The sequence below is a fragment of the Alligator sinensis genome, unplaced genomic scaffold (genome assembly GCF_000455745.1).
Source record: "Alligator sinensis unplaced genomic scaffold, ASM45574v1 scaffold447_1, whole genome shotgun sequence".
NCBI classification, from domain to species: domain Eukaryota; kingdom Metazoa; phylum Chordata; order Crocodylia; family Alligatoridae; genus Alligator; species Alligator sinensis.
The window spans coordinates 1,992,618-2,012,024 of record NW_005842123.1 but is presented as its reverse complement, the minus strand read 5'-3'; the positions used below and the strand labels follow the sequence as shown (position 1 = coordinate 2,012,024).

At 40.6% G+C, this 19,407-nt stretch overlaps 1 protein-coding gene across 3 annotated transcripts in view; it reads right to left on the bottom strand.

Annotated features, from left to right (window-relative positions):
- PLEKHA7 (pleckstrin homology domain containing A7) overlaps positions 1 to 19,407 on the bottom strand; it is a 194,695-nt gene that overhangs the window by 24,133 nt on the left and 151,155 nt on the right. For all 3 annotated transcript variants that reach the window (XM_025205641.1, XM_025205643.1, XM_025205642.1), the window contains exons 11-15: positions 18,058 to 18,111; positions 9,915 to 9,983; positions 9,676 to 9,756; positions 6,800 to 6,949; positions 4,987 to 5,088 (exon numbers count right to left, since the gene is read on the bottom strand). In XM_025205641.1, the coding sequence (XP_025061426.1) occupies positions 4,987 to 5,088; positions 6,800 to 6,949; positions 9,676 to 9,756; positions 9,915 to 9,983; positions 18,058 to 18,111 (456 nt within the window). The remainder of the gene's footprint in view (positions 1 to 4,986; positions 5,089 to 6,799; positions 6,950 to 9,675; positions 9,757 to 9,914; positions 9,984 to 18,057; positions 18,112 to 19,407) is intronic.

Here is a 19,407-nt window from a genome sequence, read left to right as displayed (position 1 = left end):
AATCTTGATCGTCAAACTTAACTGACTAACAGAATTGGAAAAGCAGCTAGGAGTTTCCGGCTATTACAGAAACACGTATGGAATAACAGCAAGCTATCAGCTAAAGCGAAGATGTGAATTCATGAGATGTGTATGCTGTCATCCCTGCTTAGTGGTTCAGAAACATGGACTACATATGCTAGGCATATGAAGAGACTGAACAACTTCCACATGAGATGTCTGTGTAAGATTCTGAAAATAAAGTGGGAAGACAAAATACCAAACACAGAGGTACCGGAGTATGCAGGACTGACACACTTAGAAAGCACTATCAAGAATATTTTGTATAGTGAGATTCGAGATAGCTCTAGAAAGTGGGGTCATCCTGTATGGCGGTACCACAATGTGTGTAAAAATGATACAAAGTCATTCAAAATCAACGTAGAAAGCTGAGAGAGGTATGCAGAATCCTGTCCAATCTGGAGGGAACATATGGCACTGGGTGCAGCTCAACATGAAGTGGCTTTCATGGAAGCAAAGCAAGGAAGAAGAAAGTAGTATGCTGTAAATTTGGACTTCAACTCAGACAACATATGGATCTGTGAAACGAGTAACTGTGTTACTCTCAAATTGGGCTTGTCAGCCACAAATGGAGTCATCAGGCATCTGACTAGACCTCTTACATGTACGCCATGATCCATGGGCTTGAAGGTTGGCGACTAAAATATATATCTTGAAAGAGTGGAGTGCCAAGAAACTACCATTTAAGTGATGGAGAATGTGATTTGCTTGTAGCAAACTCACTGGATAGATAAGATATTTCTTGAAATATTGTTAAGATACAAATTAGAAATTTACAAATATTCCACTTTATTTTCCGGAGAAAAATTATATTACAGGATACCAAATAACGGATTTAGAGTAAATTAGCCTTAGAGTAACCTGTCAAAAAAACACTCTCTCTGAACCAACTCAGAAAATACACCTTCTGTCAATGTTGAAATAGTGAACAGAATAAAGAAGACCTCTTCAGTGTTATTTCTTCCCATTGCTTAAATCTTGAAGCAGAGCACTTTGAACCCCAAATGGATGAGGTGTAGAAAGAAAAACAGCTGGAAATATACATGAAATATGAGAAGCCAGAGACTGTTGCTTACAAAAAATATGTAAATGTACTTTATGAGAGTAAGAAAAGTTAGCTCAAAGAAATAAATAATTTCCTCTATCTTTCCTAGTACAAATAAATAACACTGAGTGATTTATAAAACTTCAAGAAAACTCTTACTAAGTGAGAAGTCAGCACTGCCAAAAGGGTGCGTCACAGTTGCTACCAATCTGCACAGACCCTCCCATCTTAGACAGAATGTAAGCAAGCACGTAAGCTGGATACAAACAATTGATGGAACTGAAAAGGAGGCACCGGGGCCGGTGTGGGACACTTACCGAAGGTAAGCTCCTCATTTCTCATGCGGAGCAGGCAGTAGCTCCTCCCCAAGGTGAGGCAAGGCAGGGCTGAGGTTAGGGGCTGGCACGGGATCTGCTGGCTCCAGGGAACTGCTCCGTGGGCTCCGGAGAACTGCTCCACTCCCCAGCCCTGACGCCATTTGCCTCTTTGCTCCCTGAGGTGATGCGGGGGTGTGGAGCAGTTCCCCGGAGCCAGCGGACCCCGCAACAGCCCCAACCCTGCCTCACCTCACCTTGGGGAGGAGCTGCTGCCTGCCCTGCATGAGGAGTGAGGAGCTTGCCTTCAGTAAGTGTCCCATGCCGGCCCCAGTGCCTCCGCCGCACCCCATGCCCAGGTCTTCTCTGGGAAGCCGCAGCCCAGCTCCTCTCTGGGCAGGTGCGCGGCATTAAAAAGTTACTGCACGACAAGATTTTTAATTGTGCGCGGCTGCGCATGCACACAGCTTAGAGGGAACCTTGCTCTCAGGAACACCTTAGCCTTTCAAGCCAAGACTTCTTGTATGTTGCAGAACTCTGTGGGTGTGGACAGACATAACACTTGAACTGTTTCAAGAATGCCACTGATAGGGAACCAGCTCACAACTGTCCCTGGACAGAAATGCCCACACATACCCGGCTAGGGGTTCTAAGTAAAACCTTCATCATTCAGGGATTGCATTGCTGCCAAAATGCCACCAGGGGGTGGAACAGTAAACAGACCATCAAGCCCTCCAAGGGTGGAATCAGCAGGGCAGGGCTGGCTGCAAGAATGCAGCACAGAGCATGAGGAACAATGTACTATCGATGAGTTAATTCACTTCACATTAAGCATGGAACTGACAACCATTCTGTTCTATTAAATGCCCATTGTGAAATGGCTGTTTCCCCTCACCATCATCCCCCAGAAATTGACAGGTGTTTACTGTTTTATTGTGACAAGCACAACCACCCACTCACCACACAATGGGGGCTACAAAGCACCCCTCCCCTCGCCAAACCTGGCTACCCCCTCACCCCGAACTGATACAGAAGCTTTCTGCTTCCCCATGGCTGTGGGCTGTGATTTTTGGAAGCAATAGATCTTTGGGCAGTAGAGTCCTGGTTGCATCCTGGAGCAGCCCAGGGGGAGAAGCAGTGCAGTGTGGGATGCCTTGAAGAGAGACCAAACCCTAGGCACAGAATACTCTGTTTGCATATAACCTTCTTGAACAGGTTCAATGATCAGCTCAAAATAGTACTTGATTTTTCCAGCGTGCTTTTGAAAGGTTCCAAGAAGTTTAAACCAGAAAGTGACCTGCACATCTAGGTTCTTGGGGCTCCTATAGATGTGCAGGGAGCCAGCTCCAACATGCTGAAAATCCAGTGCGTTGGAACAGACTCAATTAATTGAGTCTGCTGGAGCACTGAAATTACCACGTTCCAGCAGCGTCACGTGTATCAGCATCTCTGTGCTGAAAAATGGTGGCGGGGTGCTTTGAACTAAGGCTCATTTGATGAGTTTTAGTTCAAAGTGCCCCACCACCATTTTTCAGCGTGGGGGACACTGATATACATGACAATCGGGCGTTTTTAATTAGCGTGCCTCGCTAATTAAAGCGTCACCTCCAGGAGCACGGGTAAAAATGCCCTTGGGGTTTAAAATGTATTTATAACATTCTATGTGTTATGTCTGTTAGATCAATGCTGTCTGTTAGTACCCTGTTAGATCAATGGTTTCTCTAATGTACCACTGGCTGCTCCTTACAGGAGATGACTGCCTTCACAATAGAGCCATTAGCTATTCAAGCAATTTTGTGCACAACTACTTATTGTTGTGCACAAAAGGGGGACAGTGTATCTGTCCCCCTTTTCCACTAGCTGGTGACAGGATTATGCTATGGTAGGAAAGGACAGAAAAGTGTGAAACATGACTAAGCACAAAGCACAAATCTTCACTATGTTCAAGGGTATGGACATACATATACATACCATGATAAAATTTACATAATTTTATATACCAAAGTAAATTAAACCAGAATGCTATCTGGTAGTCGATTCACTCAAAAGTCAGATATTAGAGTACCTCACCTTATAGGTGATGGGGGAAACAGGTGTTTGTGTCTAGTCAATGGCTCCCCCAGCATGAACAGAAACAGATGAAACAAAGTGCGGTACAGGCAGAAGTGACAATTTTCACCTGATCTGGCCACAGAAAGCAGTCTACAGCTGTGACCAAACACAAGTGCATGGCTGCAGACAGCTTAAAAAATGGATGTTTGGGTGAAAATCTGAACCCCTCATTGCATGAGGTATCAGATAAAGACATTCCAAAACGTAGCATCTTTTGTAACTTGTGTCTGCGGAGCTCCCAGCTTGTCACTGTTTGTCACTGTTTTCAAAATGGGAGAGGGAAAAAGGGAGAGGAGGGAATTCAGTCTGGGGTGTTTTCAGCCCCCCTGGATGGTGGGGCAGTTGTACTGGAGTCCCCCACTGAGGTAGGGGGGCTCCAATTCACTCAAGCCCCCCCCTTCTGAAAACAAGGAGCACTGGCAGAGAGCTGTGGCTGTTGCTATGGGAACCTGGCTGCAGGCTCCCAGCCCACAGCTAGATTCCCCTCCCCCTGGAGCCAACAGTGAACTTCTGTTTGGTCTGGGGTAATGCTGTAACTCAGGACACTTCATAGGAATTGTTCTGAGTAACAGTTGGGAGCTGCACTTCTGTCTGCAACCCTGGTGTAACATACACCAGCAACATGTCTCCCATTATTCTCTCTTACCTGGGGCAAAGTTGTCCCAGTTCAGAGGTTTGTCTTTTGTCCACTACATTTTTTACATTGCTGTAATGCCAGTTACATCAATATAAACATTTTGTCTGTCCCAGCCCCAAATACACAAGTGGAAATGTGACCTTTGGGAAGTATATTCTGCACAGAAACATGCCCAGTAGCAATTTGCTTGTTTTTTTACTCCATTAACAAGAAATAAACTTGAGCAAGCTCAACACTAAGTGTATTGACAGGCCAGCATTGAGGGGGGAAACGTACAGTCTTGGAAAACCTGGTGAGAGGAGTGAACAAGCATTCCAATAACTGATTTAAGACCCTGATGGCTTTCAATTACTGATGAGTTTGAAATAAAACAATAAAACATGAACCAATCTAGCCCAATAAACCTTTCCACTAATATCCAAATGCAACAACAAGAATGACAAGAGTGAATTAATGACTGATGTTCTTAAAAACCAATAGATTTATTCACAAAGATAGATCAAAGTAAATGTAAAACTAAGACATTATGCATGATCATGTATCAAGACAGTTATTAATGGCAGTGTGTAATAAAAATATAACAAAATACTGAGAAGTGAGCAGACATGCAACATTCTAGGAAACAGTTATACACATTAAAAACAGTTATCTGTCAGCTATACTGCTACCATTTCTGCCCTTTGCTAGCCAAATGCTTGTGACACACAGAGGTAGGTGTAGCTATCCTGCACAAAAAAAGTGTCTGGAGACTTTCTCCGATAGCTTAATTGTTTGAGAGATCTTAGCACCAGTAAAATAGTACCTGAAAACAAACTCACCTGAGTAAAAAATGATCTGTTCATCTGTTCCTGTAAGGCTTGCTTCAATTGGTTCACATCCTTTTCCAATTTCAGATATTCATTCCAGGCATTTTCCATTTCCTAATGGCAAAGAGAAAGACTCGAATGCAAATCTCAAAATAACCCATAATGCTTGGAAGCACTTTGGCCTTTTATCTAGTAAAGCAGCTCACCATATTCTTAAACTTTTACATGTGTATGTTTACACTCAAGCAAAAAATATTATTCTGTTCTGAACTCAGTGGAACTTCATATGAACTTAAAGCTAATCATGAACTTTAAGCAGTGTACTGGATTAGAGCCAGAATGCTCTAGGCTGAGTCCACAATCTCCATCTAGAAAATTTAGAGCACAGGTATAAAAATCAAGTCCATGGCCCCTCCTACTACTCCCTCTTTCTGCCCACCTCTCCACCATGCTGGATACAGTGCACTCAGAATCCCCCTTTCTTCCCTCCCCCAATGCCACCCAGTCTGTGATGGTGCTGCAAGTCTCAGGCTGCATCTACACGAGCAGTAGACTGTGCAATTGTTTCTGCGCAGTCATTTAGTAACTGTATAACCAAGTACTAAATGACTGCAGTGTAACTGATGTTACTGCACAGCAACATCTTCAGATGTTTTTTTTCTGATGCTACTGCACAGTAGCTGGTTACTACTGTGTAGTAGTATCACATCATGGTTGGTGCCTCCTAATGATACTGCGCAGGAGCAGTGAGGTGTGGGGGAGGAGAAGGAAGGGCAAGGGAGAAGCCATGTGCTGACCAGAATGGGCACTGCATATAGTGTAGGTGTCAGAACATGCTTTTCATAGGGTGCCTGTTCAAGCCAGTCTAGAATTGGCACTATATAAGGTATCTACTCTTGCGCCTGTGGCATGGCAGAGTCCCAGACCAGGGGAGGGTGGGAGAGCAACACATGCAGAGTAGATCCTGGACCAGCTGGGGCAGGTGCTGCATCTGGCATGGCTCCCAGAGTGGATGCCATGTAACGCAGATCCTGGAGCACAAAGCCAGTTTGGTGGCATGAGGATCTGCTCAGACCCAGAGGCAGCATCAGAGGCCAGTCAACAGGGCAGTGCAGGCCAGTTCTTTGGACACCCCTGATTTAGAGCAATATGTCCAGATGGAATGATCCAGCAGTTATTAAGGAGAAAACTCATGACCAAAGGAATCCTAACAATGACACACATTCTTAAAGGCAGACAAGGTTCTTTGGGTAGATCTTTTATTAGACCAACTAAATAGTTGGAAAAGGCTACACATCTTAATTTTATGACCCCATCCCTTCATTTTAACTCTGTACCAAAAAGAGACTGGACGAATTCTTGGAGGTAAGGTGCATCAGTAACTTCTCAGCATGGGAGTTAGGGGTATTGCCTCGGACTCAGAACTTCCTAGACCTTAAATCCTGGAGGCCTCAAGTGAAAGAGGAACAGTGAAAAAAAACCCCTGGTCATACCCAGGTCACCCTCCCTTTTGGCATCCACTCTCTGCCACTGTGAGACATATAATACTAGGCAAGATGGACCTATGGTCTGACCCAGTGAAACGTTATTCTTATGTACCAACAGATATCTTGTTTAATGACAAACATTCACTAACATAGCACATAATGTGCAATGGGCCAGGCTGGAAGGGCTGCAGTTTAAGGCCGTTATTCAAAGCACAAAACTTCATTCTTTTATTTTTATCATGTCCTGTACATTAGGTTAAACTCCCTATGTGAAAACTAACTATTTTACTGTAGCTGGAACTTAATTTAATATTTCTTTGGAGGCACCATATACATACGGTTGATACTTTAGATATTTCAGCCCGAATATGAATGAGATCCTCTTGTAAAAGTCTCTGCTGGTAAGATATTTTTTCCGTGTGTTGTGGCTGGTCTTTATACTGCTCCATCTGTCTATGTAAGACCTCTAATACAGATTCCAACTGGTCCTAAAGAAAAAGTAAAACAGCAGTAAACTAGCAACATTTGTACAAGTTTTCACTGATTTACCAATGAGAATATAAAAAATTCTATCTACTTTAAGTCTTTCTTTATACCTTACTTTAAACAAGGATCAGAGATTTGCTTTTATGGGACCAAAAATAGAAACTAAACATTACAAACTTGGTAATATCTATGATAAACAAGGCTATGGCACTCTTTCTATTACAAAACCCTGTTTAAACATTCATACCTTTCCAAAACAATAGCCAAAAGGGATTAACGTTTTCAAGTATAGTCGCTGTGCAATGATTCCCATTTCTGGAGAGAAAAATCCCTGTCACCATTTCTTGATACGCTCTTTTCCAAATAAGATAGAAAGGGTGCTTGTAAATGTGATAGGGGTTTGGTTCTTAGGACTGAATTCTATGCCCCCTAAATTGAAATGGTGGGTTTTTAATTGAAACCTACCATTTCAATGTAGGAGTTTCCATCACCGTTATGGTGAAAGGCCCAATCCTTTTTTTTCTTCCTCAGCAGAGCCTCCCTGTAGCCAGGAGGCAAGCTACCAGCTGGCTGAGCAGTCCCTGAGCTGTGGAAGACCCTGGTCCTTCCCTCCAGTGGTAGCACTCTCCCAGGGCCACCACGGTGGGCTGCTAATGGGCTGGGTGCTGCCCCAGCTCAGAGGCAGCACCTAGCTTGACTGCCTCTGAGCTGGGGCAGCACCTGGCCTGCTAGTAGCCCACCTGGGCGGCCCTAGGGGGCACTACCATCGTAGAGGGAAGGACCAGGCCCTTCTGCAGCTCAGGGGCTATTTAGCCTACCGATGGCTCGCCACCTGGCCATGGGAGAAGCGGGCAGGCTCCACCAAAAAAAACGATCAGGCCTCTCGCTGCTTCTGTCTTCAGCAGGCACCTACTGAAGGAAGAAGTGATGAGGGGCCTGATCCTTTTTTCCTGTGGAGCCTGCCCGTCTCTCCCATGGCTGTAGGGCAAGCTGACTAATAGCTACAATGTATCATTTCAAACTAAACTACAACAGGATGTAGTTTAGTTTGCAATGATGCAAACTCATTTAAAACCCTCAAAACTCCTGTATGTGTACTGTGTGATGCCATTAAGCCACACAGTAACATTTTCATCACGTGTACAAACATCCAAAGTGTATAATTTATTATTCACTAGAATAGCTAAAGTAATCAAATAACTCATTACAACATTTTCTATGGAGCTTTAATTTAAAAAAAAATCTAGTTTTGGTCTATTTGCATATGAGCTCCATTGAAAACTGAAAGAGGGCAGCAGTTCCTATTCAGAAGAGACTTTTCTCAATTGTCTCTGACTTCTTCAATGCTTTGGTTTTTTGAGGGCTTTTTTGTTTGTTTTATTAAAATATGCTAAGATAAGGTTCAAAGCCAGTAACATAAAATTAGTTTTACATACAAACAAGTAAACTTAATATTTACATTTTGAATTCTGACTGGGAATGATATGGAGGCAGGAAAGGGCAGGAGAATGAAGATTCTAGCCAGAAAGCCAAAATAGTAAATGCAACCATGGAGATCTCGAAGCCCGGATCTTCATGTAGATTTGTGCCTTTCCTCCTTGTCCTCTCCTGCCCCACAATTTTTTGTCTAGCACAACATACAAGCTACAATGTATTTAAATATGTTTCTTGCTATTGTAAATTTTTAATCGTGCTGTGTGTGTTAATGCTGCTTGTCTGTCTGATAAGACTTCTGAGCCTCCTATCACAGTCATGTTAAAAACAAAAAACAAGACTATTATGAAAAAGCGCATTTTCTCCAAAGAGAATAATGAAAATCTGATGCAATCTGTTTTTCTGAAAAGCTGGAGTGACATCTCCAGAACACAAAAGCCTGGGCAGTGTATATGGAGACACTGGGTTGCCCACACACCAGTGTCCTTGCTGGTTTAGTCCAAAGGAAAGGCAGGTGCCAGCATATATGGAACTGGCTTAGCTGCAGTTGCTGCTGGAGCAAAGGAGATTATCTATTTGTCTTCTAACAGGACTCCACTCCTAGACTGGCTGCCAACCAGGGTTAAAGGTTGCATTACACTTAGACTGGTCTAGTAAACAGATCAATCTAAGCCCATAACCATACAGAAGTTTGGTATGCATAGATCAGTCTAAAAATGGTGCAAGCAACCTAAAATAGACATCATCCAAGGTGCGTTCAATTGAGATCGATTCAGTTTAGACCAATGTATCAAACTTCTGTACTAGCTCAAAGAGCCCCGTCTACCTTATCATGGAGTGTACCTCACTTCCATAACCTTTTGGTGGCATTTCCTCTGCCAGGGGTAAGGCTAGTAACCCCCTCTAAGGAGTTCTTCTGCCTGAAGTCATTGGCACTAGAGAGGGTCCTGGGTTATTTAACTGCTACCCAGCACTTTGCATTAACAGTACCAGCTAGCAGGTAGATCTGACTTGATCTGACCTTTACAGAAAGTCACAGCAAAATAAATGGGGATAGTTTTAAAATGCACACTGTTAGAACTTTTCAAACGCACATGCCAAATTATATTCAAAATGAAATATATCTATTCCATTCGCTAATAAAACAGGTGTTCATAATGTCCAAAAAGAATGATTAAGATACTTGCACAATATAATAATTTGGTTTCGGCTTACAGTCCAGAAGTCTGAGTAAGAAACTGGTAAAAAAATCACTACTGCTGCATTATATATAAAAACATTCAATTTAATTTACTTTATTTTCCTTAAGAGTTCTTATTTTGTCTTCCAAGTCCTGTAAAATTCTGTCCTGTTCACAGAAAACGCTTAGCTTGACCTATAACAGAAAACCAATATTTAGATTACACTGAAAATCAAGCAAATTTTCATTGAAAGACTTGAGATTTTATTTGGATAGCGAGAAGTTACAGTGTAATGGAAACAGAAATGCTAAAATAGCCATGATAAGATTTTGAAGTGATATTTCATACTTACATCAATATCACTTTCTGCAATCTTGACAGGTTTTGTACTTCGTTTTTTTAGTGTATCATACCCCGTCACCTAAGAACAGGTTTTAAAAATATGAGTGGCTGATGGCAAATTAAAACAGCTGTGTTTCAATAATACAGAGTTTTGTTGAATGTTCAAGGCCACCAACAGTAAAAATAAATATTAAAAGTTTTACCATTTAATAGAAGAGATTTTAGTTAAATTCTAAGTACTATAATTATATTAAACAGTAATATAATTTTCTTAACATGAACATAAAGGACTCCAGAATTATTGCAAAAAAGGTTTGTCATAAAAAAAATCTTTGCAAAGATCATAATGGTAAACTAATGTCTAATCCAAAAAAGATTATCAACTAGTTAAGAGGCTATTTAATTGTTTGGCAATAGTGTAAGATTTATAAGCAAAGATAACATAGATCCTATTTGTTGTTTCATACAACATAGTGCCCCTGTTGTGCAAAAGACAAAGTACACGTGTACTCTCTCTGAAGTTAATGGGACTGTTCATGTTCTTTAAACATAAGCCTAAGTGTCTGCAGAATAGAGGCCTAGCTAACTAAAAAATATGCCTTTTATACAAGATAAGACATTTAGTCTGGGGCAGGATTCAGGAGCCAGATTACAATGTGCTTTATTTTTGCTACTGCTTTTCTTTTCTAGTATACAGTTTTTTTAATTCTAATAATCGCTAGTTCCAATATTTAACTTCTGGAAAAGAAAGAAGATAATCCTTTAAAATCAACAACAATGATCAACTATACTCTCAACTTTTGTGGTAGACTGTTAGGACAGTAGCGTGACTAGGAATGGGTGTGAGCAGGGCACCAGCCCCAGGCACCAACTTAAAGAGGCCGCAAGATTTGTGTTTACCACCACAGCCGGCCTGGTTGCTACTATACTGCCCCAGACCCCAAAACTGCATGTTATAACTGAGTTAGGGTGGAGGCACAGTCATTTAGTCAACTCCCAGGCTGCACCTCACCTGTTCTATGGACAGGCAGAAGACTAAGGGTTCTAGGACTGGCAATCAATTTCTCTTCATGGTCCCTACATTCTTTTAGAAAATACAATTTAATGAAAGAACCTAATATTACTAGATTGTAGCTACTTGTAAAGCAAATAGTATCCAGTCAAAGAATTTCCTCATATTGACTTTTTGCTTCTTTCTTTCATACACACTTAATAAAGTTTAAAGAAAAGTTATGTCATTACTTATCCACTGGAATCAATTTTTTAAACTAAAACGTGACTGCTGGCATCTGTATCCCCATATATACTTTGTTTAATGACTTAACTGGGTTCTTAAGACATCACTCCATAGGTGTATTTTTCCTACAATAACAGTCATCACAGCAGATGAATCCTGGGAAGTTCCTCAGATTGTCATTTACTACTATTTTAGAAAAAGCTCTTTTTACATGGGACCTTCCATTACTATTCTAGTCTTAAAATATGAGAGATTGAGATATAATTCATGTCTATGCGTCTACCTCTCTGTTTTCAAAGACGCCATGCATATTTATCAAATTAATTCATTAAATGTTTATTTCCATCACCAAATATAGAAACTGGTTTAAATTTGTATACAATTTTCAACATCATCTGTCCAACAATACAATTTTTACTTTGGATTTTTTTTCTTTTTAAAAATGTTAATACAAGTAATTTAGCATTATTATTTGTAAATAGTAAGTCACATTTTAAGAGTATGGAATAATTTATTTAATCATAAATATAACCACTTCCAAGTACTAAATTTGTTCATTTAGTAATCTGCAAGCTGGTAGGATGGGAAAACCTATCAAAGCACCAAAATCAACAACAACAAAAAATACTGTACTTACTTGGCTATAATTTAGAATGAATTATGTAATCAAATGTAATAAGTTACCTTAACTTTAAAGCAGTGAAAATGAAAACATAATATTAAGTTCAGCATGCTTTCACATTTTCGTAATTACATAAAGGAGTGACTACTTAATACAACCATTCATTGTCAACACATGAGAGGATGAATCCAAGCATTGAGATCAGCCATAATTTTGCATACAGCCTCAAAAAAAAAAACCTTACAGGAAGCTCTGCTGTATATATCATGAGACACCTGTGGAAGCTAGGGTATGCAGACATTGACTGCTGTTTGGAAAAGCAATGGGATGATTACATTTCAAAGACAAGCAGTCTTACATTTATACTGGACAGTAAACCTTGTGCTGAGTTCTTTAGCACTTTGTAAACCATGTTGATCACAGGTCCATTATTTTTTATCTGTTTCAAACAAAAGTTTAGTCACCGCGTCTTATAAAAAATATGACATCCCCAAACCCCATGAACAATGACAATAGAAAGGTAACAGATGTTTGGTCTATCTGTAAAGCTGGTATTTTAAGGAGAAGGTAGGTACTACAGCAGACTTGTTATTGCTTATTACCCCTTCACTGAACAAGGAGTAGTAACATGTAGAGAACTTCTGTTACTTCCTGACTGTCAGGGAACATGGAGTCACAATCTTCAATCCCTGCATTTCTACCATATCACCAATTTAAATTTAAAATAACAAAACTCTAATATTTTAAGGGATAATTCAGTTCAAAATCTATAGCACATGCTACTTGGCAATGTCATAATATAAAAATCAGGAGTATTATCATAACAAATATAAGATTGGAGGAATGTAAATGAGTTTTTCAACTCTCTGTAATTTGAATTTTCCAGAATCACCTCTCATGCACAAAGAATATGATGCTGAATTAACTGCATCATCCAATATTTATATTTTAAATACCACAGCAATGCACCAAGGCATTGATTAATGCTGCAATATATAACTGCTTGATACTAACATCAGAAATAGCTTCCTGGATACAATATTTTAAAAATGTCATTAAACAAAGATAGACCAATGAAGAAAGGCGATAGCACAGTAGGACAAAAAGAAAAAAGATTTCTTTGGGGTCAAATTATTACTTAAATGATGCTGTCCTGCACTTAATACTTAAGTTATCCATTTTGATATTGTCCTATAAGAACCATGAAGAAAAATGGATTGCAGGTTTGGAGACTGGGAGCCAATGGAGTGAAATGAAGACTAAGACTGGACAAGGAACTGGAGCAAAGGAAGGTAAGACTGGGATCCATGATCTCATACTATTTCTCCACAGTATCCTGGCTTCATTCAGTGCACAGAAAGGACATGCTCGATGGATAAAGCAGGGCTGTGTAACAAAGGACACTGTTGTTCCCTACCCCTTCAGGACTTGACAGATATGAGGTGAACAAAGCAAGAAATGGCAGAAAGAAAAGCATGGTCTTGTGGTTTAGGTATGGGGTTGGCAACATATGGCCTGCGGACCATAGCTAGTCCATGGAGCCACTGGATCTGTTCTGAAGGCCTAGAAGGCTTTGCCAAACTTTTGTTTCAGTTGTTGACTGCTGCCATGGAGATGTGAAATCTAACCCGTCCTCCACCACAGTTTCCAAGTGATACAGGCGAAAGCATTTAAAAAGAACTCCTCCTAAATGGTCACAAATTACATATTATTTTCTGGATTCTTAGTTTGGGAGGCAGATCTGAATAAATGCTATGCACTCTCCACTTGAACTGAGTCCCAGGGACAGCTGTGCTCTGAACGCATCAAGTACTGTATAATATGTGCTTTAAAAGAAATCAGGTACTACCTATCTCAAACTGGGGACTTCAATTAGGATATACTTTTCACCTTTGTTTCTATACCTTCATCTCCCATGTGCAAGGTAACACCAACAACATCATTTCACAGGGTGACTATCTATTTTCCAACTTCCATGTCTATCACTTAACAAACCAAATTATTTTACATGAGTGCAGTGAAGGGTGCAACACATTACTACTCCTTGGGACTTAAAGCCATTGTACTAGATGTGAGCATCCTGTGAGCTAGGATGACCATACATCCCAGGTTGGTTGGGACAGTCCCAGATTTCACAGGCTGTCCTGGCCAGTTGGTGAAAATTGAAACAGAAGTCCCAGAGTCAGCCATCTAACATGAACCCTTCTTTCTCTATTAACTGTACTGTGCATGAGCGTGGCACAGCAGAACCAGCCTTAGGGAAAATGGTGCCCTAGATGAACTAGTACTTTGCACCCCTACACTTCCTAGCAATCCCATTGGTGCCCCTTCCCTAAGTCAGCAGCACTACTGCAGACAGAGGCAGGCAGCCAGGGCATGGGATGCAGTCCGGCAAGAAGGCAGAGTGCCATGGTGCACCAGGCAGGTGGCTGGGAAGGCACTGCTGCAGCTGTGCAGGAGCAAAGCAGGTAGACTGGAACAGGTGCCACCCTGCCACACTTGCCCAGCCTGGTTCCATCAGGAGAGCAGCGGCTGGAGGCAAGGGATGGTCTGGGAACTGCTCCAGTTTGCCTGCCTTGCTCCCACACAGCAGCAGTGCCTGGTGCACCATGCCACTCCACCTTCACTTGAAACACGGTGTCTCGGATTTCCTTAAAAATAATATGGTCACCATCCTGTGAGCAAATTAAGAATGAAGGACAAAGAGTGGGAGGTAATTCCTGCCATTAGGGCATCCAAGGAGGCCTTACTAGAGGTTTTGGGATGGGGGAAGATACAGGGTGGCTGTGGGGGAGAAGGTGGGGAAGAAGAGGCTGCGGGGGTGGGGGAAAGCAGAGGCTGTGGAGGGGTGAGGAGACAGGAAGCAGGGGCTAAGGTATAGTGAGGCTAGAAGCAGGGCTCAAGTCCCCTGCCTGTCCCCCACTACCCACCTGCGCCCCACCGCTACTTTCCTCGCTGCAGCAGTTGGGGGATGGAATTTAAAACAACCCTCTAATAATTAGATCTATGTGTGGAAAATTATAACAGATTTAGAAAGTTTCTATGTATAGAATCTAATTATTAGGGGGGTCATTTTGGATTTTGGTAAATACAATATTTCACAGATATTAATCTTCACAACATTCCTGTGAACGTAGCTAGTGCTCTTTATCCCTTCTTACACAAATGGGAAATCCAGATACAGACAGTTTAAAGACTAATCGGTAAAAAGTATCAACCAAGTTTAAGCTGCCCAACCTGAAATGCCTACAACTCTATTCTTCAGAAAATTTAGTGGTTTCAGTTATTTATGTTTCAAACATGGCTCCCCCTGACTTGCAAGTATTCGGCATTTCTGCAAAGCTGGCCTCACCTACTCAAATTGGATATTAGGAAATTAGGATCACATGATTCGTGACAAAGAGAGGAAGCTTTGGTTTAAGCGATTTATTCAATATCACATAGGAACTCTGGTGGAGATGGGGACAGAATCCAGTGCTCCAGGGCAGCATTCCAATAAGATCATCCTTTCTCTTTCTGCAATACCCTCCTCATTCATACTTCTGAACTTCTGCAAAAAATATATCAGGGTTCCTTCCTTCTTTATACAGCCAGACTCTTTCACAGAGCCGGTCTATTCTATGAGAAAGGGGTCGCATGGAAAAAAAAATTGTGTGCGATTGTGTAATTAAAGACTATGCCATAATACATATTTACTGAATTAAGGCTGCAGGGTTACTTTAAATTTGACAAGAGACTTGAACACTGCAACCTCAAAGTTATTTTATCATAGAAAATTTACACATCAAAACCTTAAACAAAGCCAGACTAAATCCTACTGCTGAGTCCCCCTTCCCTCCCCCACTTGGTTCATCTAGAAATGTATTGTTTGTCTTTTCAACTAATACATCACCTGGGTACAGATTCTTAGATTGATAGCACAGACCTCTATCATTTGAGATAATGAAGTAAATGATAGCAGGAGTAGGTGATACTCCTAAATGTAGACCAGTCATTAGCAGGGGGATGAGACATGGCTTGTCAGTAGATTTCTGTTGGCAGTAAGGGAATGTAGAGATTTGAGGTTTCCTGAGCTCAATTCAAAGTTCTGGAGGGGAGTGTATTTTATCAGTTACAGAATATTCTGTTGCTACATCCCAACCAGGTCCCAGTTCCCCGTTTTTATTCTGTTCTTCTTCTACCTGAGCCTGGCTCTGTCATAACTCTCCACTCTGCAATAATATTGTTACAAGATTTTTTTTTATTGGGGAAAATGATGCATTTTTTCCATAGTGTCTTGCTGAAAAATAGCTGAACCCTTTAACCTAATGAACTTTAAAAAATACCTGCTTGAATGGTTGGTTTGGAAAGTTATAAACAACTAAAGAAGTTTTAAAATGGGGATCACTGACCAATCTTAACTACAGGTAGTGCTACAAGCTTCACCTCACATAACATGATGGGAGAGTATTCATCAGCAGTTTACACTGAGCTTCTCATACTGGCTGCCCACATGCAGCTTCCACTGACACCCAAGAAACCATCTACACACAAACAATGGGGGTAATTAGGCTTCAGATTTTATTCTATTTTCAGACTTATTTATAGTTTATATACAGTGGGCATGTCTACACATTCATTAATGTGCAATAGTTACTGCACATTTAGTTTAGTACTTGCTTAATGAAGTACTAACTAAATGTGCAGTAACTACAGTTACGGTGCAGTAGCATGTTAGTATGGTTTTTGCCCTGCATCCTACTGCTCAGTGTTATTCGGTTCCTGCACATGAAGTATCTTGTGTAGACACGCTCAGTGAGAAGTACTTCATGTCAAAGAGCCTCTAAGCTGCTGTGCTGAACAGAATGGTTACAGATGTCTTTTGAAATGGATTTGCTAAAACCTGGCTTTCAGATATCTAATTGTGTTTTCAATTACCTGCGCTGCAAGGTGGATGTCTATTTTATTTTAGACACAGATTTTAATAGCTAGGGTTATAATGTTTCAGTGAACATCTGGAATATATGTAACATAATATCGGCAATTTGACATAAACAAAAATTTGAGATCTCTCTTGGGGAAGATACGTCAATTAATTCAACTCACCACTGGATGCCACTATTGCTTGACACAAATGTTAGTGCAGTATTTCACCGGCAATGAAAAACTTGATTTTAAGAGAAGGAAGGACCTATAAAATATTTTTTTATAGGCTGAACCTGGAAATGTTGACCAAATAAAATACTAGGTATGAGGATACGCCACAAAAATGGATACTCAAGAATTAAAATGAGCCTTCCACAGCGTAAAACATTTTTAACAGAAATGAAAAAAAAAAATTCTTACATTGTTAAGGATGTGAATGCAAACTCTAAGCAGCATGAGTAAGATCTGGACCTATTTTTCAGATTCACACTGTTCTTCACTGTACTAGTGTAGGACATTTCTGACCAACAAACTGTTCAGTCATGTCATGAAATGGTTAGGAAAGCATCTCTTTACTTTTAAATGAACCATCAAGAATAATCTAGGGAAGCAGCCAACAGGTTCTGCTTGGAGCTCTGTCTAATCTTTGGTAGTGAGTTACTTATTTATTTGATTTATATGCCACCCTATCTAAAAAAGGTTCATGGATGCTTACAATAAAGCTCACAAGGTATTTATACTTCATTCATTATGGCAGAAAAGCAGATAAGTGGTTGGCATTCTGCTACATTTCATGGGATGAATAGCTTGAAGAAGACAACTATAGTTTTGGATCTACCAAAATGCAAGTAAAGCACCACCACATTAATAATATGTATGCAACAGAAGGTTTCCAAATATTCAACACACAACCCCCTAAAAATAAAACCATGATAAATGTGTTTAGAATGTCAATATTATAGCAAAAGGTACCTGTTTTCTGATAATAATAAAGGGAAAAACAGGTTAAATACATTTTGTCTTTTAACTCCAAAGACTCAGCTTTAAACTTATTACTACCATAATGCTATAATAGGGAAATATTTTCAATTCATTTTGCTGTTTTTTTAAACCTTCAAAATAGAATTTGTTACTTGGCTCTGTTTTCAAGTTAAACTACAAAGAAATTTAATGCAATAAGCAAATTTTCTAATTGTACAATTTCATTTTATAATCAGTTCTCTCAAAATGCTTTCAATTCCAGCAATATTCAAAGTATATCAAAGGAGAATTCAACATTCTAGATTCTCAGTAGGAAAGGGTTGTGAATGTGGCAGCTAGAAAGAACACAAGCAGAAGACTGATGGTATGAAAAATACCAGAAATATTATTCCTATAAATATGCCCTACCTTTAGATCCAGATATTCCAAATCTTTCTTCAGCTGGAGGTAGGTATCATCAGCCTTCATTTAAGCATACAGGGGAAAAAAAACAAAAACAAAAAAAACAATGCTATGTATTCTAATCCTTACTTCTCAAATACTGGAAACTTTGCATTAAGTGAATATATAAGTGAGAAAGAAAAGTAGCAAGTAGGAGAGACAGAATAAGCACATCTGCCTCACCAGCACTTTGCTGCTTATAGTTACATATAAAATGACAAAGTGTGTTCACAGAGAGCTTTACTACCTCTTATCCTCTCTCCAAACAGAGAAATCTGACATTTCCCACCCCTCCTTATATAATATGCAGAGCTAAAAAAACCCCACAGGTATGGCTTAAATGATTTTCTTAGGCATGACACAAAGTATTTAGCCAATACTGTATTTACTCACATTCCACCTGTACCTTTCCCTCAAAATCAGCCCTTCAAAATTAGGGTGCATATCTTAAGCAGAGAAAATGATTTTCTGAGCTGTAATGGAGGAATGGAAGCACAGATGGTAGCTGTAACGCCTGCTCTACTTCTCTCCCTGCTGGCCCCAGAGGCAAGGACAGAAGTTACACAAAATGCAGTTTAAGTGATCAAAAACTGGTTTAAACCTGTAACAGAACAGAAGTTCAGTGCATTTAAACCACTTTCAAAATGGCCAAGACCAGTTTAAGATAAACCTGGCTGGATGTAGTATCAGGCTTAACTCACAGAATGATAGAAAAATAGGGCTGGAAGGCACCTCTGGGGGTTATCTAGTCCAACACCTTTCTCAAACCAGGACCATCCTCAACTACATGATTCCAGCCAGCACTTTGTCAAGCCGGGACTTAAAAACCTCCAAGGATGGAGATTCCAGCACTACTCTAAGCAACCTGTTCCAGTGCTTCAGCACCCTCCTAGTGAGAAAGTTTTTCCTAAATATAACACTCACACACTTAGGTTGCCAAGTGTGTACTTTTGGTTGGGGGTGTGTGTGTGTGTGTGTTTATGAGGGCAAGATGGCCCCTGTTGTTCTGGCCAAGTGCTCTGCACATGGAAATTTGAGGTCTTGCATTTGTGCAAAGTATGTAAAATCCTCTGGCCTGATTGGCCAGGGGGAGCAAAGACTTTTCAGACAGACTGGTTAAGAGAGACTGGAGTGTGGCACTCCCCGACTGGACAGGGCCAGGGGGATGTTATCTGGGGGGATACAAGGTGAGTGAGGCTGGTTTGGGGAGGTGGAGAAGTTACTAGCGGCTGCTGAAGAGTAAAGTCTCCTCCTAGGGAGAAGGAATTTGTAGATAGCAAAAGAGGAAACTCGGGGGGGGGGGGGGGGGGGGGGGAA